Consider the following 23,794-nt stretch of genomic DNA (forward strand, 5'->3'; position numbering starts at 1 on the left):
TGCCCCAGGAATCTAAACATAAGAACATAAGAACTAGGAGTAGGCAATTCAGCCCATCGAGCCTGCCCCGCCATTCAATACAATCACGGCTGATCTCATTTTGGTCTGAACTCCAATTTCTTGCCCTCTCCCCATAACATAAAGCCCTCCCTCCTTCACCATCTCTCCAGCCACACATTCATCTGCTCTATCCTTCTGTTCCTATTCTCACCACTGTGTGGCACCAGGGAGTAATCCGAAGATTACTATTTTTGAAGTCCTGCTTTTCAATTTCCTGCCTAGCTCCCTAAAGTCTGCTTGCAGAACCTCATTTCCCTTTCTTCCTATGTGATTGGTCCCAACATGGATGACAGCCTCTGGCTGTTCATCCTCCCCCTTCAGAACTCCCTGTAGCCATTCCATGACACACTTGACCCTGGCACCCGGAAGGCAAGATACCATCTTGGAGTCACGTCTGTGGCCGCAGAAGCGCCTCTCTATTCCCCTCATTAAGGAATCCCCTACCACTATTGCCCTTCCACACTTCTTCCTTCACCTACCCCCCCACATCCCACCCCCACCCCAAGCAGTTGGACCACCCACAGTGCCATGTCATGGTTTTGGTTGGCCTCTACAGAGGAACTGACACTCTCACTGTTTTCCAAGGCCGAAAACGGTTTGTGAGTGAGATGCACTCAGGGGATTCTCTCACTACCTGCCTGGTCGTCTTCTTCTGTCTGGCAGTCATCCATTCCCTCTCTGCTTGCATTTCCTTAAGCTTCAGGGTGACCATGTTCTGAAACATGCTATCCACATTTTGATTTTTCATATTGCTCAATTTATTCCTTTTATACTTTACATTTATTGTATACATTTATGATATTTCCAGATATTTCTTACCTTTTTTTCTTGGGAATCCAGGATATTATCCAACCACTTGTACAGATAGCCATCTGATGACAGTCCAACATTATCAGACACCGGCCCACAACAGAGTACAGCTGACATAGCCTATGGTGATGAAAAATGGGGAATTCAAGAAAATAATTGAGACAATTTTCCTGGGCCAAAACAACATAATTTCAGGAATAAAAACAGTGCCTGTAGTACACAATTTGACAATAGATTACTACTGGAAATGCCAATTGTTCATTCTGTTGCTGAATTTAAGGTGAAGGTAACAGTGCAGTTAACTGCCACCACACATTTGCACTTATCCATGCAGTTCATCACAAGACTCCAATTATTTTTCAAACTTTCACTTACCAAAGTAATTTAATCAGGATATATTTCACTCTGCTTGGTACACTAGTTTTAATTGAAAAAGATGAGTTCCACTGATTAGACTTGCCAAATTTTAGACCTACACTTATGTTAAGCAGGCTCCATTCCAGGAGCCTCACAGAATTAACCCCATTAGGTCTTCTTAAAAACCTATATGCATCCATTGCAGAAGCAGCATACATAGACAACTAGAGTGATATTGTACTGAGGGTCAGTATGCAATATGACTTCTCATTACACTGGGATTTATAGTTCCAGGTATCAGAAAGATATCTTCATCAAGCATAAACAATTCAGGTGCCATTCAATTTCATATCACATTCAATTTGTATGCAATTAGGCATCTAATGCCGAGATAAACAGCAGCACCCCAAGTGTGCATTACTGCTGTCCTACTGTGATAAAACATATTATCAGATTTTTAAATTAAGTTGGTACAATTGTAGTCAAAACAGATGTCATATTTTGCTCTCAGGAAGGGTCAATGTTTATCTTGCATGCAATCGAGCATACACAACTCATTTACAACTGCAATGCCATACGTTATTTAGTTTGCTCCTTTCCCCAAACATGAAGCTCAACTCTTCAATGTGTGTGCATATATATATATATATATATATATATGTATATATAAAATATATCAACTAATTCATGAACTTACACTTGTACTGTACATAGATATACAATGCATGTTAAAAATTGCTCAGATATCTAAATGATATAGGATTTGATTTAATTATCACCACATTCCTCTGAATATTACTCAAAGGTAGCAATCTCCGAAGTGCCATGCACTAATGAGTGCAGGAAAAACAGAAAAAGTCTGATCAATGGATTGCTGGAGAAATGGGGTGGGAGCATGGAGAGTGGTTCTGCAGTAGGAGTGGCTGGTTCTAGATAGACAGATTGTACCTGAACTGTGCTGGGATCAGTGTCGTTGCTGGGAGGTTAACTAGTGTTGTGGAAGAAGGTTTAAACTAATCTGGCAGGGGATAGGCATCAGGATGAAACATAGAGAAGAGGAATATGGTGCACAGAAGACTGGGAGACAAATAGAGCCTTCAGTTATGTAAGACTGAAGAAGTTGGGGTTGTTTTCCTTAGGGCAGAGGAGATTTGAAATAAGTTTTCAAAATCTTGAATGTTTTTGAAGTTTAAATAAAGAGAAAATGTTTCCAGTGGAAGAAGGGTCAGGAACCAGAGGATACAGATTTGTGATTGATAAAGAAAACTGGAGCTGACAAGAAATTATTTTTTATGTAGAGAGTTCTTGTGATTTGGAACGTACCATCTGAATTTCCAGTTAATGGTCGACAAAGAATGTACAAACACAAGATGAATGAAGGATGAAGCTGACTTGAAATTGCTGAATACAGCAATCCTTTCCCATGTGTGAATGCCACAACCATGACTAAAATAAAACTGAAAATTGTTCTGTTGTGGACAATGGGCACATGTGGTTTATTTAGTGCCAGTAGTTGGTGCAAATGGAATAGAAAAACATGGCTTTTCATTGTTACTGGCATGAAATTAAACTTCATTTGACCTTGCACCCAAAAAAAATTGATCAGTAATATTTGTCAAATGACAGGATGCAATTAGTATGGCATAATATAACACTACTGCATATAGAATTAGGCTTAACAAAACAAATGGTGTATTGTCTTGTACCTTTAATGCAGAATACTGGTGCCGGTTAATTTGCATGTTCCTATCACTGTATCTGTCCAGAGGAGTAAACATTATGCTAAAAGGGCCAGCCCAGTGACTGAACAACATAAACAGACTATGGCGCAAACTCTGTTGTGGAAAGATAGCCCTGCGTTGGTGCACTGTAAGAAAAGACAAAAAAAAATGAATCTCAGAATATCTCTTGAATAAATTAAGCACTGTAAATCATTTTACCTATAAAACAATTTCAACAAAAGTCCCTTCTGATGCACAAGTGTTAAACAATTGTAAAAGTGCTGTTTATTTTCTTTGACAGGAGTCAGATTTGGATCTAGTGAACTCCCAGACACATAGATGAAGGCTGATATAGAACAAATTCCTTTTAAAACCACATCAGTTTTGCTCAGTTTGACTGGTAAAAATCAATATCTCAATGGAACATATGCAATTTTGACGATTATACGAACAATCCTTACGTAACAAATCTTTGGGACATTCAGCAATGGTGATTTCTGCCCTTATGATATAAAATTCAACCAGTGTTCGGAGTAGGTCAAAGTAAGCACTGGTGACAGAAGCAGAGCTCCAAGACAAAATAATTCTCTAATATATTTATTTTCATATCAAACTACAGATAAAGCAAAATACTGTGAATTAAGATAATGGACACTTTGCTAATCATACTCAAACAGAATTCCTTTACCATGGGGGAAGAAAGGCAACAATATATTATCTGGAGATAATTTCAAATGTGGCCTTTGTTGGTGAGATCTAACCAGAAGCTAATCATATCAAAAAGCTAGTTTGCGAATGCTAAAAATCTGAAATAAACACACATGTTGGAAATACTCAGCAGGCCTGACAGCATCTGTGGAGAGAGAAGTAGGGCTAATATCTCAGGTTGTGATATGACTTGAAACTTTAACTCTGTTAATCATACCAAGTTTGTTTGGCTAGTTCCTTGGGTTTTTGAAAGGATATATCATACATGCAAGTTTGCAAATTGTGGAAGGTGGAATAATTTTTTGTCTTTGATTACTGCTCACATCACATCTACTTCAGGGATAAAAATAATTGGTATTCTGATTATTAGACTAGATCCCAACAGCTTCTATTGGGAATGTTGCTGTCAATGCATTTTCCCCGTTATAGCGATGACCAGTGTAGCCAACAATATTTTTAAAGAACAGGAAGAATCCCCATTCTCTGCATCTCCATGATGACGGGTGGCTGAAGACGTCTGGCTACCTGAAAAGATGAACAGGTAATCATACTTTAATGAGGTGCAAACAGCTGCTCGAATTGTCCAGAACAGTCAGCTCTCTTAATATGGTTTGAGCAGCACCATGGTAATTGACGTTGATGATAATTGGAATTAGTGCCATTTTCCTTACAGGCAGCTGTAAGTGGTGGGGTCTGTACTGAGAAAGCGAACCCCAGGAAGGCAGAGGAATGCTTCAAGGACACCCTCAAAACATCCTTGAAAAAGTGCAACATCCCCACCGACATCTGGGAAACCCTGGCCCAAGACTGCCCGAAGTGGAGGGAAAGCATCCAGGAAGGAGCTGAACACCTTGAGTGTCATCACCAAGGGCTAGCTGAAGCCAAGTGTCGACATCAAAAGGAGTGCGAGGCAGCCCGGGCACCCCACAGACCCGTTCCCGCTACCACCATCTTCCACACCTGTGGCAGAGATTGCCGGTCGCGCATTGGACTCTTCAGTCATCCAGGTTCTAATTTTTAGTGTGGAAGCAAGTCATCCTCGACCCCAAGGGACAGCCTAAGAAGGCGGCTGAGAAAGAACCCAGTGGACCTCAAATAAGGTTGCCTCAACTTCAAAGGCCAGAAGATTTCAGCTCACATGCTTATCTAACTAAATGATAAAATTGATTACTATGATTGTACTTGTTTTGTAACCTGGAGTATTAAAGTTTGTCTTTGGAATAGCTTTCAGGTTGTTGGTTTTTGCTCCACCCTCAGTTCCTTTTGTTTTTAAATATTTGCTGTGTTGTTGACGCAGGGTCCAGATCTTCTGAGCAGTGGCAATAATTGCCAGGCTGCTGCTTCACTCATAAATTCCCTCACCGGAAGCTGCTCACATTTCTCCTGGGACCTTCCAAGCCTAGCTTTCCCAGGAACATGCAGTGACTATCATGGAACTCCACCACAGTGCAGTAGAGTCAGGGAAGGCAGGATACATTGTCTTTTTATGGCACCGAACTGCCTTATGCTAAGGTTAAAGGTCCAGTTTGAATTTTTAGAGAACGAACAGACAAATCAGGAGCAGGAGTAGACCATTTGGCCCCTTGAGCCTGCTCCGTCATTCAATAAGATCATGGGTAATCAGATTATGGCCTCAATTTTATATTCCCACATACTCCCGATATCCCTTGACGTCATTGTTAATCAGGAATCCAGCTACCTCTGCCTTAAAAATATTCAATGACCCTGCCTCCACTGCTCTCTGGGGAAGAGAGATCCAAAGATTCACAACCCTCAGAGAAAATGTTTTTCCGCATCTCAGTTTTACGTGGGTGACCATTTATTTTTAAGCTGTGTCCCCTAGTTCCAGTCTCTCCCACACAGGGAAACATCCTTTCAACATCCACCCTGTCAGGTCCCATCAGATCTTATGTGTTTCAATAAGATAACCTCTCATTCTGCTAAACTCCAACGGATATAGGCCCAACCTATCCCAACTTTTCCGCATAAGGTAACATACCTGGGATGAGGGAGTCAGGGGGTATCAGTCGAGGGAACCTTCTCTGGCCTGCTTCCAATGCATTCATATCCTTTCTTAAATAAGGAGACCAAAACTGTACACAGGACTTCAGATGTGATCTCACCAACGTCCTGCACAACTGTGGCAAGACATCCTTACTTTTATATTCCATTCCCCTTGCAAGAGATGACAACATTACATTTGCCATCTTAATCACTTGCTTTTTCTGCATACTGACTTTTTGTGATTCATGTAGCAGGACACCCAGATCCCTCTGTACTGCAATCTCTCTCCCATTTAAACAGTATACTTAGGGTCATAGTTATACAGCACAAAAACAGCCCCTTCGGCCCAATGTGCCTGCCATCAAGCACCTATCTATTCTAATCCCATTTTTCCAGCACTTGGTCCATTGCCCTGTATGCTATGGCATTTCAAGTGATCATTTTTTTTTAACTCATTCATGGAACGTGGGCTTCGCTGGCTGGCCAGCATTTATTGCCCATCCCTAGTTGCCCTTGAGAAGGTGGAGGTGAGCTGCCTTCTTGAACCGCTGCAGTCCATGTGCTGTAGGTACACCCACAGTACTGTTAGGAAGGGAGTTCCAGGATTTTGACCCAGCGACAGTGAAGGAACGGCAATATATTTCCAAGTCAGGATGGTGAGTGGCTTGGAGGAGAACTTCCAGGTGGTGGTGTTCCCACCTATCTGCTGTCCTTGTCCTTCTAGGTGGCAGTGCTCGTGGGTTTGGAAGGTGCTGTCTGAGGAGCCTTGGTGAATTCCTCGTCGATGGTACACACTGCTACTACTGTGAGTCGGTGGTGGAGGGAGTGAATGTTTGTGGATGTGGTGCCAATCAAGTGGACTACATTGTCCTGGAAGGTGTCCAGCTTCTTCCGTGTTGTAGGAGCTGTATTCATTCAGGCAAGTGGGGAGTGTTCCATCACATTCCTGGCTTGTGCCTTGTAGATGGTGAACAGGCTTTGAGGAGTCAGGAGGTGAGTTACTCTTCACATGATTCCTAGCCTCTGACCTGCTCTTGCAGCCACAGTATTTATATGGCTAGTCCAGTTCAGTTTCTGGTCAATGGTAACCCCAGGATGTTGAATAGTGGGGGAATTCAATGATAGTAATGCCATTGAACATCAAGGGGCAATAGTTGGATTCTCTCTTGTTGGAGATAGTCATTGCCTGTCACTTGTGTGGCATGAATGTTACTTGCCACTTGTCAGCCCAAGCCTGGATATTGTCCAGATCTTGCTGCATTTGGACAAGGACTGCTTTAGTATCTGAGGAGTCACAAATGGTGCTGAACATTGTGCAATCATCAGCGAACATCCCCACTTCTGACCTTATGATGGAAGGAAGATCATTGATGAAGCAGCTAAAGATGATTGGGCCTAGGACATGACCCTGAGGAACTCCTGCAGTGATGTCCTGAAGCTGAGATGGCTGACCTCCAACAACCACCTTCCTTTGTGCTAGGTATGATTCCAACCAGCAGAGAGTTTTCCCCAATTCCCATTGACTCCAGTTTTGCTATGGCTCCTTGATGCTACACTCGGTCAAATGCTGCCTTGATGTCACTCTCATCTTACCTTGGGAGTTCAGCTCTTTTGTCCATGTTTGAACCAAGGCTGTAATGAGGTCAGGAGCTGAGTGGCCCTGGCGGAACTCAAGCTGGGCATCAATGAGCAGTTTATTGCTAAGCAAGTGCCACTTGATAGCACTGTTGATGACCCCTTCCATTACTTTAATGATGATCGAGAGTAGACTGATGGGGCGGTAATTGGCCTATAATACTTCTTAAATGTTGTGAGGGTTCCTGCCTCTACCACCCCCACAGGCAGTGTGTTCTAGATTCCAATCACCCTCTGGGTGCAAAAATATTTCCTCAAATCCCCTCTAAAACTCCTGCCCCTTATCTTAAATTTATGCCCCCTGGTTATTGGCACCTCAGCTAAGGGGAAAAGTTTCTCCCTATCTACCCTATATATGCCCCTCATAATTTTGTCTACCTCTATCAGGTTCCCCCTCAGCCTTCTCTGCTCTAGCCTATCCAGTCTCTCTTCATAGCTGAAACGCTCCAGCCTAGGCAACATCCTGATGAATATTCTCTGCATCCTCTCCAGTGCAATCACATCTTTCCCATAGTGTAGCGGCCAGAGCTGCACACAGTACTCTAGCTGTAGCCTAACTAGCGATTTACACAGCTCCAACATAACCTCCCTCGGCTAATAAAGGCAAGTATCCCATATGCCTTCTTAACCAACTTGTCTACCTGTGCTGCTGCCTTCAGGCATCTATGAACATGTACACCAAGGTCCTTCTGATCCTCTGTACTTCCTAGGGTCCTACCATTCATTGTGTATTCCCTTGCTGTGTTAGTCCTCCCAAAATGTATCATTTCACACTTCTCAGGATTAAATTCCCTTTGCCACTGCTCTGTCCATCTATATTGTCCTGTAACCTAAGGCTTTCCTCCTCACTATAAACGACACCATCAATTTTCGTGTCATCTGCGAACTTAGTGATCATACCTTCTATATTCACATTTAAATCATTAATGTATACTACAAACAGCAAGGGTCCCAGCACCGATCCCTGCGGAACACCACTCATCACAGGCTTCCAATTGGAAAAACAGCCTTCGACCATCACCCTCTGCCTCCTGCCAGTAAGCCAATTTTGGATCCAATTTACCTTGTCAAAAGCCTTACTGAAGTCCATGTAGACTACATCAACTACACTACCCTCATCTACACAACTAGTCACTTCCTCGAAAAATTCAATCAAATTTGTTGGACATGATCTCCCCCTGACAAAGCAATGCTGATTATCTCTGATTAATCCCGGCCTCTCCAAGGGGGATTAGTCCTGTCCCACAGAATTTTTTCCAGTAGTTTCCCTACCCCTGATGTGAGACTCACTGGCCTGTAATTACCTGGCTTATCCCTACTACCCTTCTTAAATAATGGTACCACATTCGCTGTCCTCCGGTCCTCTGGCACCTCTTCTGTGGCTAGAGAGGATTGGGAAATTAGTATCAGAGCCCCTGCAATCTCCTCTCTTGCCTCACATAGCAGCCTCGGATACATCTCATCTGGGACTGAAGATTTATCCACTTTTAAGCCCACTAAAACCTCCTCCCTTTCAATGCTAATTTGTTCAAGTATATCACAGTCTCCCTCCGATTTCTACACCTACATCGTCCTTTTCCTTGGTGAACATAGATGAAAAGTAATCACTCAAAACCCAACCTATGTTCTCTGGCTCCATGCACAGATTGCCACTTTGGTCCCAAATGGGCCCGACTCTTTCCCTGGTTATCCTCTTGCCTTTAATATATTCATAAAATGGCTTGGGATTTTCCTTTATCTCGCCTGCAGTGTTTTTTCATGCCACCTCTTCGATCTCCTAGTTACTTTTTTTTTTAAGAACCCCCCCTCTACTTTCTGTACTCCTCCAGGGCTTCCGTTGTTTTCAGCCCTCTGTATCTGCCTTAAGCCTCCCTTTTTTTTCCATATCCAATCCTTCATATCCCTTGACATCCAGGGTTCCCTGGACTTGTTGGTCCTACCCTTCACCTTTATGGGAACATGTTGGCCCTGAACTCTCACTATTTTCTTTTTGAATGACTCCCACTATTCTGATGTTGACTTTCCTACAAGTAGCTGCTCCTAGTCTACTTCGGTCATATCCTGTCTTATCATATTGAAATTGGCCTTCCCCTAATTCAGGACCTTTATTTCCGGTTCATCTTTGTCCTATCAATTCTTCCAAACAAAGTGGACAAATCCATATTTGCCCACATTATACACCAACTGCCAAATTTTTGCCCACTCACTGAAACCATCTCTATCCCTTTGCAGGTTCCTTACATCCTCTTCACAACTTACTTTCCTACCTATCTTTGTGTCATCAGTAAATTTAGCAACTATACATTCAGTCCCTTCATCCAAGTCATTGTTATAAATTGTAAATAGCTGGAGCCCCAGCACTGATCCCTATGGCACTCCACTAGTCACATCTTGCCAACCCAAAAATGACCCAGTAGTCAATGAATGTTACTGAGTGAGTAGGTAGTTAAATGGGTGGTAAAACCAAAAAACTGCGGATGCTGGAAGTCCAAAACAAAAACAGAATTACCTGGAAAAACTCAGCAGGTCTGGCAGCATCGGTGGAGAAGAAAAGAGTTAAAGTTTCGAGTCCTCATGACCCTTCAACAGAAGTGTTCTGTTGAAGGGTCATGAGGACTTGAAACATCAACTCTTTTCTTCTCCGCCGATGCTGCCAGACCTGCTGAGTTTTTCCAGTTAAATGGGTGAGTTGGCTGGTAGTTGGGTGGGTAGATTGGGGGAGGACAAGGGGTCAGTTGTGTAGATACCCAGACATTAGATCAGGTCTTAATCTGTACAACATTTCCTGGGTAACTACCCAGGTAAGTACCGTGGTATAGTCCAAGTCCTTATTTTATTTATTCATCCATGGGATGTGGGCATCGTTGGCTAGGCCAGCATTTATTCCCCATCCCTAACTGCCCTCGAGGAAGTGGTGGTGAGCAACATTCTTGAAGTGCTGCAATTCCTGTGTTGTAGGAACAGCAATATAATTCCAAGTTAAGATGGTGTGTGGCATAGAGGGAGACTTGCAGGTGGTGGAGGTCCCATGCATCTGCTGCAATTATCCTTCTTAGTGCTAGAGGTCATGGGCTTGGAAGGTGCTGTCGAAAGAGCCTTGAGTTGCTGCAGTGTGTCTTGCAGATGATACACACTGTGGCCACTAAGGGTCAGTGGTTGGAGGGGGTGAATGTTTAAGGTGGTGGATGGGGTGCTAATCAAGCGGGTGCTTTGTTCTGGTGGTGTTGAGCTCCTTGAGTACTGTCGGAGCTGCACTCATCCAGGCAAGTGGGGTGTATTCCATCAGACTCCTGAACTCCTGGCTTGTATCTTGTAGCCGGTGGACAGGCTTTGGAGCGTCAATAGATGAGTTACTCTACGCAGAACTCCCAGCCTTTGACCTGCTCTTGAACTAACAATATTTATATGGCTGGTCCAGTACATCAATGGTTACAGCCAGGACATTGATAATGGGATATTAAGTGACAGTAATGCCATTGAATGTGAAGGGATGATGGTTAGTTTTCTCTTGTAGGAGACAGTCATTGCCTGGCACTTGTGTGGCATAAATGTTACTTGCCACTTATGAGCCCAAACTTGAATGCTGTCCAGGGCTTGCTGCACATGGATACGGACTGCTTTAGTATCTGAGGAGTCACAAATGGTACTGAACCATTGTGCAGTCATTAGTGAAAATCCTTACTTCTGATCTTATGATGGAAGAAAGTTCATTGATGAAGCAGCTGAAGATGGTTGGGCCTAGAAACTCTACCCTAAGGAACTCCTGCAGCGATGTCCCAGGACTGAGATCAGTGACCTCCAACAATTATCTTCCTTTGTGCTACATACGACTCCAACCAGTGAAGGCCCCCCCCCCGTCAATTCCCATTGACTCCAGTTTTGCTCGGATTCCTTGATGCCAGACTCGGGTCAAATGCTGCCTTGATGCCAAGGGCAGTTGAATACAATGCTGCTGCAGCTGATGGCCCACAGCACCTCATGGATGCCAGTTTTGACTTGCTAGATTTGTTTGAAATCTATTCCATCCAGCATGGTAGTAGCGCCACATAACATGATGGAGGGTATCCTTCATTGTGAAGGTAGGACTTTGCCTCCACAAGAACTGTGAGGTGGTCTATCCTACCATTACTATCATGGAGGAATGCATCTGTGACAGGTAGCTTGGTGAGGACGAGGTCAAATACGTTTTTCCTTCCTGTTGGTTCTCTCACTACCTGTAGCAGACCCAATCTAGCAGCTACGTCCTTTAACACTCAGCCAGCTTGATCAGTAGTGGTGCTGCTGAGCCACTCTTGGTGATGGACATTGAAGTCTCCCACCCAGAATACATTCTGTGCCCTTGCCACCCTCAGTGCTTCTTCTAATTGGTGTTCAAACTGAAGGAGCACTCATTCATCAGCTGGTGGTACGTGGTAATCAGCAGGAGATTTCCTTGTCCATGTTTGACTGGGTGCCATGAGACTTCGTGGGGTCTGGAGTCAACTCCCTCATGAGTTGCCCTGGGAGTCCTCAACATTGACTCTATACCACTGTGCTGCCACCTCTGATGGCTCTGTCCTGCCAGGTGTGGTGATGGTGGTGTCTGGGACATTATCTGTTAGGTGTAATTCCCTGAGAATGACTATGTCAAGCTGTCACTTGACGAGTCTGTGGAGCAGCTTTCCCAATTTTGGCGCAAGCCCTCATTTGTTAGGAAGGAGGATTTTGCAGGGTCAACAGGGCTGGGTGTCCCGTTGTTACTTCCGGTGCCTAGGTCAATGCTGAGCGGTCCATCTGGTTTCATTCCTTGTAGGCTTCGTAGCGGTTTAATATAACTGAAAGGCCTGCTAGGCCATTTGAGAGGGCATTTAAGGGTTAACCAATTTGCTGCGGGACTGGAGTCACAGATAGGCCAGACCAGGTAAGGACAGTAGATTTTCTTCCCTAGATCACATGTTTGTTGAACACATAGGCACTTATTTAATTTTTAAAATTACCATATTAACACATTGCTTATTTTGCAATTATGCATACCTGGGACATTTTGAATGATATTTGCCACCAAGGCACTGAAATGGCATCGGATATCCCTCAACGTGTCAGAATCCTTGTCGTTCTCAGCTTCGAGTAGCTGCCTTGTTAGATCAACATACTCCAACAAAGTGTTATTGAGGGAATGTGTTTCATTATCAAGGCCTCCACTTCCACTAATATTTGGGGGTGGGGTGGAGTGGGGTGAGGAAGAAAAACAGAGAATACATAAGAAAACCAGAAACATAAACAAAGCAAACCAACTGTAAGAAAAACCTATGCCATCATTATACCAGGATACATTTCAAGTAATGTAGAGATAAATTGTAGTTGTTCTTTCTTAATCAGAATCACCAATTAGAATGTTCAACACTAGAATGATGCCATGCTAACTCCAGACTATTATATAACTTTAACACCCTACCTCCAAAAGACTGCACACTCTGATACCAAAAAGTATATTAAATTTATTCTATCAGTATAAGTACTCACAACTTCATGATAACCCTTCTGCATTAATGCTAGCACACCCAGGTGAATGGAAATGTGTTCTTAAGTTATGTAGGTTATATTGTTTGGGAGCTTTGCTTTCCTTCAAAATCTGAAATGCTATATTGCATGTGAAAATCCCTACACAAGGAAGAATTTACAATGTGTCTGTGCCGGCACATGCTCAGCAACGCACTAAGTTTGGGAGGAAACTGCAGTTTCATGACAATGAACTGAGTAAATTGGACAAATCAAACAATACAGCTTGTTTAACATGACGTTCAGTATGAATGCTGAATACATATAATAAAAGCCTTTTTTCTTTCTCAGCAATTATTTTAAAATTATACCAAGAGCATAATTTCACCTCTTGCAATGATAACCAGTTTGGAAGAATTAGCATTGACTAATGTAAATATTTGTTTAAATAACAAGTTCTAATGACAACAAAGTTTAAACCAAAAACTGTTTACAACTTAACTGACTAAATCTACATAAGGTTTTCTTACATTTTATATTGAGTGTAAACAAAATTTCAGCTACGTGTAAATTAAAAATGAATTCCCTGCCAAGTGCTGAGAGCCACTGGCAGTCTGCAGTTCATTTCATTTGTGAAATAAATTAACAATGCAAAACCATGCACAAATTGTTTGGAGAAAATATTGCACTTGGGTCTAAATTTTTCCAATGTCAGGGAATAATTTTTTTTAATAAAGCATAAATATTTCCTTCCTAAGCTTTTTCTTATTTCTCAGTGATTGTTAAAAACTTATAGCTTTGCCTTGTGAACACTTCCTTTCTATGGCCAGAGAACAAAATGAAAGAAATTTCACCCAACTGCTTTTGCTTCAAAAAAAATGGCCAATATACAAAATGGTGCAGTGGGATCCTAACAATCTGGCACCCCAATTATCTGGCACAATGGAACAACACAGTGAATAACTGAAGTTGACAGATAATCAAGAGTCTCCAAATATAGAAATGAATCTATGCACAAAAATCGTGACCCATCCTACAATATCGATATGAATGTAAAGGGTAAACAAAAGAAAAAAATTATTTTAATAATGTACAATTTTATGTTTAGTGGAACATAACCTCTAATCATATCAATGCTGATGCAGTAAGTCAACTGTCACTCCTCCTTTTAAGCAGCAACCCCAGCTGCCCCATTTTCTTTTGTCAACCCTTCCACTTTGTTTGCCTGTGCCAATTCTGTTAACCTTCTTTGCACCGCACTCACTCTTTGCTTTATTTCCGCTTTGCACTCTGCCAGGGTATCACCCTGCTCCACATTTCCCTCAAGAATATCCATTCATTTGGAAGCTAGCCCATTTCCATCCACAATCTTATTTTGGATGATTGCACTGACTTTGACAGGTACTTGGCTCACAGTAGGTGATGCCTCACATCTTCAGGATGCCGCCAAAACTGGATATACTTTCCACGATCTCTTTTGCCCAATCTGCTGACCTTGACAGTGTCACCCTTATCTAAAGATCACACCTTGGTCTCACCTCCTAATTGTCTAATATCATACCCTCCTTTGAGCACCTCACTTCATCCAGGTCTCTCACTTCCCCCATAATATCCTTGCTTCCTGCCATCCTCCGAAGCCCAATCATGAGTTTCTCACCAAGATTTCTTTCCTCCTCAGCCTCTACACTAAGGAAGTCCTCATCCTCCATTATTTCAATGCCCATCTCTACTCACCTTGCCAACAATCCTCTTTTGCTGCCCTTCACTGTCCTCCCTTAATCCCCCTCTCCATATAAAGCCTCCTACCCAAGTTCACAGCCACTGCTCCGATCTTGGGTACAGGAGATTGTGGTGGGGATAACGATTATTCTTTTGTGTATTGCCTACATAAAGAATTTCATTAAATTATTCAACTATGTGGAACACCACCACTGAAAACAATCCTGACATTTTTCCCTCTGCAGCCACGAGCACAGAGGTTAACAATATTATGTCCCTTGCTAGCCTAGTTGAGTAGGCTACATGAGTAGAAAGCAAGGATGTTTCTGGTCTTCATAGCTCAGCTTCACATCAGTAACAGCAATTAATAACTGTGTAGTACATCTTTGATAGCATAATTTTTCTGTTGCAATTTGTTGACATAGGATGGGAAACTAATTGTACGTTTGTTCCTTACCTGTGACTAATTACACCAGCATCTGCTAATAGCTCAAAGATCCTCACAAGCTGCACTCGTAAAATATCTCGACGCCTGCGTCGTTTCATATTCTGCATCATAGATACAAATATTACTTAGTTCCTGCGTTTTGAAGTTCCACAATGCACCCGACAATACAAGTAAAATGAAACCTCTGCTTAAAGTTGCTTAAACAACTCACAGTAAATAAAAATTATAGCAAGTGTGTGAATATAGCCTATAAATTTCTGAAGTTGCAGATATTATAACAACCTAATTAGAATCATTAAGGACATCACTACACAAAAGCATCTCTTTAACCCATGGGCTATAAAAAGCTTGACAGCTTTCAAAATCTATCATATTATCTTGAAGAAATGGTGTATGTAAATTTTCAAATTAAAGTAGTTAGGAATGGACAAATCATGCAGTTGGCTATTGAGCACGTAATATTCTTTTTCAAATGGACAACTTCTGACAATACAGTAAACATCAGCTCTTATGGGTTGCGTTTGGTTGCAAAAAACCAAATGTTAGTGAAGCTACAAAACATTGCCTTTCTGTATTGCAATGGTTAAGTCAAATATCTACAAAAATTGTATAAAATACTTGAGAAGTAACAAAAAGCACATGCTCTGAAATCTCCACACATCATGAGAACCAACCACAACTCTTAACTGAAATATTGAATGGAACTACAGAATCCTTCCATGATACCACAATAAAGATAGGTCTAGTTTTTTCATTTTTTCATTTACGTAAAGAAATTTTTAAAAACTACAGCCACCAATTGTATAAACTGAATACAAAACAGGTTCCAAACAAACATAACTCAGTTGTGGCTGTTGCTATGTATTGAGGTCAGTTCCACTTGTTTAAATAAAACATTGTACCGCTACCTCCACACATTCCCCAAATTAAATTGCTACCTTATCATTTTTTCTGGTGCAAAGATCAGATCAAAATGACAATCCTATTACACCACATTATTCCAAAGAGGCAATTTTAAAAATAATTTAAGAACAGATGACAAATAATTACCATAACGCTTTAGTACAACATACCATTCACTTTCAAATGCCACTTATTTTTATGGTAAACAATTAAAGTCTATTGCTCCTTTATCAGAGAGGTTCAATTACACAAACCAGTCTAAACTCTGTCTTGGAGGAGTGGGAAGAGAGGGACAAGGGCTAAGGAGGAGAAAAGGAAGAGTGGAGGCAAAAAGTTGGGGGAGAAGAATGGCAACAAGAAGGTTTGCTGACTACATGAACATGTGGCAGTGAAAGCATACAGAGGAAGTTTCATGGAGCTGTAAAGGCATACTTGTATGGTGACACACAATTGGATGCTCTGAACAAATTCATTAGGGTGAAGTTGGAGTGCGTGGAAACTTAAACTTCATATAGAGTGGCATACTACTTCTTCAGAGGCTGTAATGGAGTTGGCTGGGCTGGGGGGTAAGCAGCAGGAGGTGGCTGTCCATATAAGGGTGAGAACTGAGGCCTAGGCTATTGAATCTAGATTCATGATGCTGTGAAGAGGTATTCTGCATGAACTGTTAAATAAACTTTTAGAGCACTGCCACAGCAGTGGTGGTGAAGTAGAATTGGATGTTGTCAGTGTATTAATGGAAACTGACGCCATCTGTGGATGTCGCCGCCGAAGGGCGCCTTGTAGTTAAATATAAGGGGGTGTCAAGAAAGATCCTTGGGACCACCAGATGTAACCATGTGGAAGAAGAAAGAGAAGCTTAGCTGACTATGGTAAGAATGAAACCTGGCAATTGCAGTCAACGCAGCTAGAAAACAGTAGAGAAGCATTGGAGGAGGATAATGTGGTCAACCACATCAAAGGCAGCAGACAAGTTGAGAACGACTGGAAGGTCAGTTTAACACTACACAGAAGGTCATGTGTACTTTGATAACAGCTGTTTCGGTACTATGGAATTCAAACAAAAAGATCTGGGAAAAATGGACACAGATTTAGGCAGCAACCACACATTCGAGAACTTTTGAGAAGAAAGTGAGGTCAGAGATGGGGCGGTAGTTTACACAGATTGGGGGGGGTTAGGGCTTTTTTTAAAAAAAAGAATCATGACCTTAGGTTTGAGGGAGAGGGCAACAGTACCAGGGCAAAGAGAACTGTTAACAATATGAGCTAACATGGCAGCCAGGAAGATAAGTTGGATGGTCAGCAGGTTAGTAGGAATAGGGTCGAGGAAGCAGGAGGGGCACAATGAGCTTGGAGAAGGCATGAGGGTATATAGGTGAGAAGCTGGACAAAGATGAAAGTTCAGAGCTAGGGCAGAGGGGAACCTTCGAAAAAGTCTGACCTGGTGAAAGACGGTAGGTTGGGAAGCAACAGAGCCAGCTAATTGGATGGTCTTAATCTTACTGACAAAAGGTATTCTCTCATTTCTTAGAACCATAATCATAGAATGGTTACAGCACAGAAGGAGGCCATCGACCCACCGTGTCTATACTGGCCCTCTGAAGGGGCAATTCACCTAGTGCTACTTCCCTACCTTTTGCCCACGGTCCTGACAAGTTTTCCTTTTCACATAATGATCCAATTCCCTTTTGAAAGCTTCAATAGTCCATCCCCCCACCACATTCAGGAAGTGCATTCTAAATCAACCATTCGCTGAGGCCAAACCAGTGACCTATACAAGTTCAACACAACATCGCTGCTTTTTATTCTTCATTCCTCTATTGACAAAGCCCATTGCTGTAGGAGATGAGGGTGGAGGAGACTGTGAGAACGTTTAAAAAGACAGTTTGCAGCAGAGAACAAAATCATATGTTATCTTTGCATTCCAGAATGTTCCTGGAATAGTGAGCAATTTTGACAGACAAGATTGGGTCAATATCATGCTTTATGCAGTCCAACCAAATCTTGCAATGAATAGCTTACTCAGTTAATTGCTCTATCCTTTCAAGTCTACCCCCCTCTCACTTAAAAGAGTGGAGGTGAGGGCCGTATCTGGAAGAACAGGATGAGAGGGAGTAATGGTTTTAATGGGTGTGGTGGAGCTGATCATAAGCTACATAATTGTCATTGTAAACCAATGGACAATCGCTAGACAGTTGGGATTTTGAAAGGGTAAATGTCAGTGAATTGGGAAAGAGTTTGGCAGAACACACTCACTTTATTATTAAATATTCTTTGCTGAGAATCATTTGCATGCAACTGAAATGAAGAAAACAGCTTCAAAATTTCAAACTCAGGAAAATGGCTGCCAGCTTCTATTACTTTGTGGAAATCCTGTGTGCAAAAACCTTCACAAGACCACACATACAAAATCAAACTTTCTAAGTAGATCATCTGAAAAATTAATGATGAACTGTTCAGTTCAGTTTTTATTTACCTCTGGTCTTCTTTCAAGTGCTTCTTTTATAATGGGATGAAGTTCTTCTATTAAGTCTCTGCAAAAAAGGAAACAAGTCAAAAATGAGCTACTTACAATTCAGTTTTTATGGGCTAACAGTATCCTCAAGCAGTACCCTCATTGAACTTGGTTTGCAATTTTAAAAAATTTATTCTTTCATGGGGTGAGGGCGTTGCTGGCAAGGCCAGCATTTGTTGCTTATCCTTTATTGCCCTTGAACCGGAGGTCAGGCATCTCAATTCCAGGGCATCACTGCAGGAGTTCCTCAGGGTAGTGTCCTAGGCCCAACCATCTTCATACAAACAAGGAGGAGTAGGCCATTCGGCCCCTTGAGCATGCCCCGGCATTTAATAAGATCATGGCTGATCTGATAGCAACCTGAAATCTGCATCTGACCCACCCCTGATAACCTATCACCCCCTCGCTTACCAAGAATCTATCCACCTCTGCCTTAAAAATATTCAAAGACTCTGCTTCCACTGCCTTTTCAGGAAGAAAGTCCCTAAGACTCACGACCCTCAGAGTAAAAATTTTGCTTCATCTGCATTTTAAATGGGCAACTCATTTTTAAACAGTGACCCCTAGTTCTAGATTCTCCCAAAAGAGGAGAAACATCCACTCCACATCCACCCTGTCAAGGCCTCTCAGGGTTTTATATGTTTCAATCAAGTTGCTTCTAACCCTTCTAAACTCCAGCGGATACAAGCCAAGCCTGTCCGACCTTTCCTCATAAGGCAACCCACCCATACCAGGTATTAGTCTGGTAAACCTTCTCTGAACTGCTTCCAACGCATTTACATCTTTCCTTAAGTAAGATGACCAATACCAATACTCCAGGTGTGGTCTCACTAGTGCTCTGTATAATTGAAGCATAACCTCCCTGCTTTTGAATTCAATTTCCCTCGCAATAAATGATAACATTCTATTGGCTTTCCTAATCACTTTCTGTAGCTGTACACTAGCCTTTTGCGATTCATGCACTGAGACACCCAGATCCCTCTGCATTTCAGCGCTCTGCAATCTCCCACTCACCATTTGGATAATATGCTTCTCCTTTATTCTTCCTGCCAAAATGGACAATTTCACATTTCCCCACATTATACTCCATATGCCAGATTTTTGCACACTCACTTATCCACCCATCTTTGTGTCACTCACCAGCAAATTTGGCAACCATCCCATCCATCCCTTCATCGAAGTCATTTATATAAATTATAAACATCTGAGGTTTCAGCACTGATCCCTGTGGCACACCGCTCATTACATCTTGCCAAACTCAAAAAGACCCATTTATGCCTACTCTCTGCTTGTTGGCCAGCCAATCTTCTATCCATACCAATATGTTACCCCCATACCATAAACTTTTATTTTATGCAATAACCTTTGATGTGGCACTTCATCAAATGCCTTCCGGAAATCCAAGTACAGTACATCCACCAGTTCCCCTTTATCCACAGCACTTGTTACTTCCCCAAAGAACTCCAATAAGTTAGTTAAACATTATTTCCCTTTCACAAAACCATGCTGACTCTGCCTGATTACCTTGAAATTACCCAAGTGTCCTGCTATAGCTTCTCTAATAATAGTTTCTAACATTTTCCCTATGACAGATGTGAAGCTAACTGGCCAGTAGTTTCCTTTCTGTATTCCTCCCTTTTTGAATAATGGAGTTACATTAGCTATCTTCCAATCTAATCGGACCTTCCCCGAATCTGGGGAATTTTGAAAAATTAAAACCAATGCATCAACTATCTCACTAGCTACTTTTGAGACCATAGGATGAAGTCCATCAGGACCAAGGAACTTGTCAGCCTGCAGCTCCAACAATTTACTCAGTACCACTTCTCTGGTAATAGTAATTTTTCGTGAGTTCCTCCCTCCCTTCCATTTCCTGATTTATAGCTGCTCCATCAATGACCTTCCTTCCATCATAAGTTTAGAAGTGGGGATATTTGCTGATGACTGAACAATGTTCAGCACCATTCGTGACTCCTCAGATATTGAAGCAGTCCATGTCCAAATGCAGCAAGATTTGGACAATATGTTGGCTTGGGGTGACAAGTGGCAAGTTACATTCACGCCACACAAGTGCCAGGCAATGACCATCTCCAACCAGAGAGAATATAACCATCGCCCCTCGGCATTCAATGGCATTACCATTGCTGAAACCCCCAATATCAACAGTGTGTTGGAATACTCTCCACACGCCTGGATGAGTGCAGCTCCAACAACACTCAAGAAGCTCGACACCATCCAAAACAAAGCAGCTCGTTTGATTGGCACCCCATCTACAAACATTCACTCTCCCACCACCAACGCACAGTAGCAGCAGTGTGTACCATCTACAAGTAACATGAAGGTAGAATAATTTTCATAATATTTTTCTGGTTTATGGGGGGTAGTATTGTGTGTGTGTGTGTGTGTGTGTGTGTGAGAGAGAGAGAGAGAGAGAGAGATTTAATTACATTTTGTAGCCAAGCAGACTGCAAGTTGAAGTTATCAAAAGAAGGTGTAGAAGTGTCTTTAAGTTGCTAATGAGTAAACATGGTTGGGGTCTTAGCATGTAAGGTGTAAAGGGAATTTGCGTTTTTAGATCGATGAAGATGAATTTGAATTTCAAAGAGGTTAATGAGAATACCAGCAACATGAAAAGATTTATCTTATAAGAAAGGTAAAGTTCATAGTCATATGGAAACAATGGAATTTATATGTTAAAAAGGATGAAACATGCATCAAGGAGAATGAGACTGTGTCAGGGGAAGGAATTGTAAGATCTGATAAGAACTGTGTGAAGTCGCCTCCAAGAAGCCTCCAATATTTGTGCATTAAGCCTACTGTCCACAGAAACCAAAGCTGGAGAAAGCTGACGCACTGGTTTTAATTTTGAATTCCACTGTCCAAGGCAGTGTGTTAATTTGCTGGATGAGTGCAGCTCCAACAACACTCAAGAAGCTCGACACCATCCAAAACAAAGCAGCCCGTTTGATTCGTACCCCATCCACAAACATTCACTCCCTCTACCACCAATGCACAGTAGCAGCAGTGTGTACCATCTGCAAGTATCATGAAGGTAGAATAATTTTCATAATATTTTTCTGGTTTATGGGGGGTGGTATTGAGTGAGTGAGTGAGTGAGTGAGTGAGTGAGTGAGAGAGTGTGTGTGTGTGTGTGTGTGTGTGTGTGTGTGTGTGTGTGTGTGAGAGAGAGAGAGAGAGAGAGATTGAATTACATTTTGTAGCCAAGCAGAATACAAGTTGAAGTTATCAAAAGAAGTAAGGTGTAGAAATGTCTTTAATATGCTAATGAGTAAACATGGTTGGGGTCTTAGCATGTAAGGTGTAAAGGGAATTTGCATTTTTAGATAGATGAAGGGGATTTCAATTTCAAAGAGGTTTATGAGAATACTAGCAACATGAAAAGATTTATCTTATAAGAAAGGTAAAGTTCCATAGTCATATGGAAACAATGGAATTTATATATTAAAAAGGGTGAAACATGTATCAAGGAGAATGAGACTGTGTCAGGGGAAGGAATTGTAAGATCTGATAGAACTGAGTGAAATCGCCTCCAAGAAGCCTCCAATATTTGTGCATTAAGCCTACTGTCCACAGAAACCAAAGCTGGAGAAAGCTGACGCACTGGTTTTAATTTTGAATTCCACTGTCCAAGGTAGTGTGTTAATTTGCTGGATCTGTTTAAAATCTAAAATATCTATTTTCGGACCGTTGCCTTAAAGGAGATGTAATTGGGAGTCAGATTAATTAGAGATTTTAGAAGTTATTATAGTAGTAATTTGTAGTTCTACGTATGTGCTTGTAATAAGTTTTGCTAATATTTTAATTTTAGTTTTTAAAAATATCTCAAGTCTTGGTGGACTTATCACTTCTGAATTAAGGGCAAGCATCTCAAAGTAAATACAAATTGCAAAACCATTGTGATAGCGCGATCAAGTTTGCCTCGTAGATTTGATCCGCCTAGCATACATCATTTGCCATATCAAAACATGGGATATTTGAAATTTCTTGACTGGTTTCGAGTTGGTGAAGCTTAAGGTTATAAGTACAAGAAGCACTTTGAATTCAGGAGTTAGTGTGAGGGATTTTTAAAGTGGTGTGATTGCAAAAATGGCTGCTTCCATGGCTAAAGCATTTTGGAAGTAGAAGGTATCACTCTGATTGGGTTAAAAGAACATCTAAAGGTAAGTTAAGAGTTGGCGGATAGGTTGCAGTTGAGGTTAACTGTCGGGGCAAAGAAAGCAGACATAGTTGAAGTGATAGCACAGCATTCGAAGTTGGAAGCGATGCCTGACACCAGAAAGTCACAGCTGGAACTAGAGAGGCTTCAGTTACAAATGAAGGAGCTTGAATTTGAACAAGCAATGGAAATGAAAAAAACTTGAACTAGAGGCAACAGAAAAAGAAATAGTATTTCAAAAGGAAATGGAAATGAGAAAACTTGATCTCCAAAGGGAACAGTTAGCAATGGACGCAGGGTGAAGGAAAGAGACAGAAAGCATGAACTTAGAAAGCTAGAATTCAAAAAGAAGACCTCAGATGCTGAGGTAGGGTCTAATGATAAAAAAAACCTTTAACCTAAAACCCAGTGGGGAGCTGTTTAAGTTTGTGTAAGCTCTTCCAAAGTTTGAAGAGATGTACAGGCATTCTTTATTTCATTTGAGAAGATAGCTAAACAAACGAAATGGCTACAAGAAAACTGGACATTACTGTTACAGTCTAGGTTAGCGGGTAGCACTTATGAGGTTTATGCGTCACTGTCAGGAGAAATCATGGTGGATTATGATGTGGTAAAAAAAAGGCTATTCTGAGTGCAAATAAATTGGTTCCTGAGGCATACAGTCAGTGATTTAGGAATGCAAGGAAACAGCTCAGGCAAACTTATATTGAGTTTGAGAAAGTAAAACAAAGTAATTTTGACCGGTGGATTAAAGGTAGAGACAACATATGCAGCTCTTAGAGAAGTAATTATTTTGGGATAATTTTAAGATTCAATTCCTTCAGTTGTGAGAACTTATGTGGAGGAACAGAGGGTTAAGACGGTAAGGCAAACAGCAGAGATAACTGATGATTATGAGTTAGTTCATGGACCTAAACCTTTTTTTTGTCACCCTTTTAAATCAGAGAAAGATGGAAAGTGGGAAGGTGAAAGGAAGGTAGGTAGTCAGGGAAGAGAAGGAATAGGTGGATATTCCCAATGGTTTTTAATGCTCTGGGGACCTGGGTGTGAATCCCACCATGGCAGATGGTGGAATTTGAATTCAATAAACACCTGGAATTAAAAGTCTAATGACGACCATGAGACCATTGCTGATTGTCATAAAAACTCACCTGGTTCACTAGTGTCCTTTAGGGAAGAAAATCTGCATCCTTACCTGGTCTGGCCTACATGTGACTCAAGGCCCACAGCAATGTGGCTGCCTCTTAAATGCCCTCTGA

General features: G+C 41.7%; 1 protein-coding gene across 12 annotated transcripts in view; it reads right to left on the bottom strand.

Moving 5' to 3' along the window:
• The window catches only part of fryl (furry homolog, like), a 634,639-nt gene that overhangs the window by 187,376 nt on the left and 423,469 nt on the right, over window positions 1–23,794 (bottom strand). For all 12 annotated transcript variants that reach the window (XM_041198439.1, XM_041198448.1, XM_041198467.1 and 9 more), the window contains 5 exons: window positions 18,320–18,377; window positions 14,950–15,041; window positions 12,309–12,481; window positions 2,934–3,094; window positions 880–990 (listed from right to left, as the gene is read on the bottom strand). In XM_041198439.1, coding sequence (XP_041054373.1) covers window positions 880–990; window positions 2,934–3,094; window positions 12,309–12,481; window positions 14,950–15,041; window positions 18,320–18,377 — 595 coding nt within the window. The remainder of the gene's footprint in view (window positions 1–879; window positions 991–2,933; window positions 3,095–12,308; window positions 12,482–14,949; window positions 15,042–18,319; window positions 18,378–23,794) is intronic.

This window comes from Carcharodon carcharias, chromosome 1 (assembly GCF_017639515.1).
Source record: "Carcharodon carcharias isolate sCarCar2 chromosome 1, sCarCar2.pri, whole genome shotgun sequence".
Lineage (NCBI taxonomy): Eukaryota > Metazoa > Chordata > Chondrichthyes > Lamniformes > Lamnidae > Carcharodon > Carcharodon carcharias.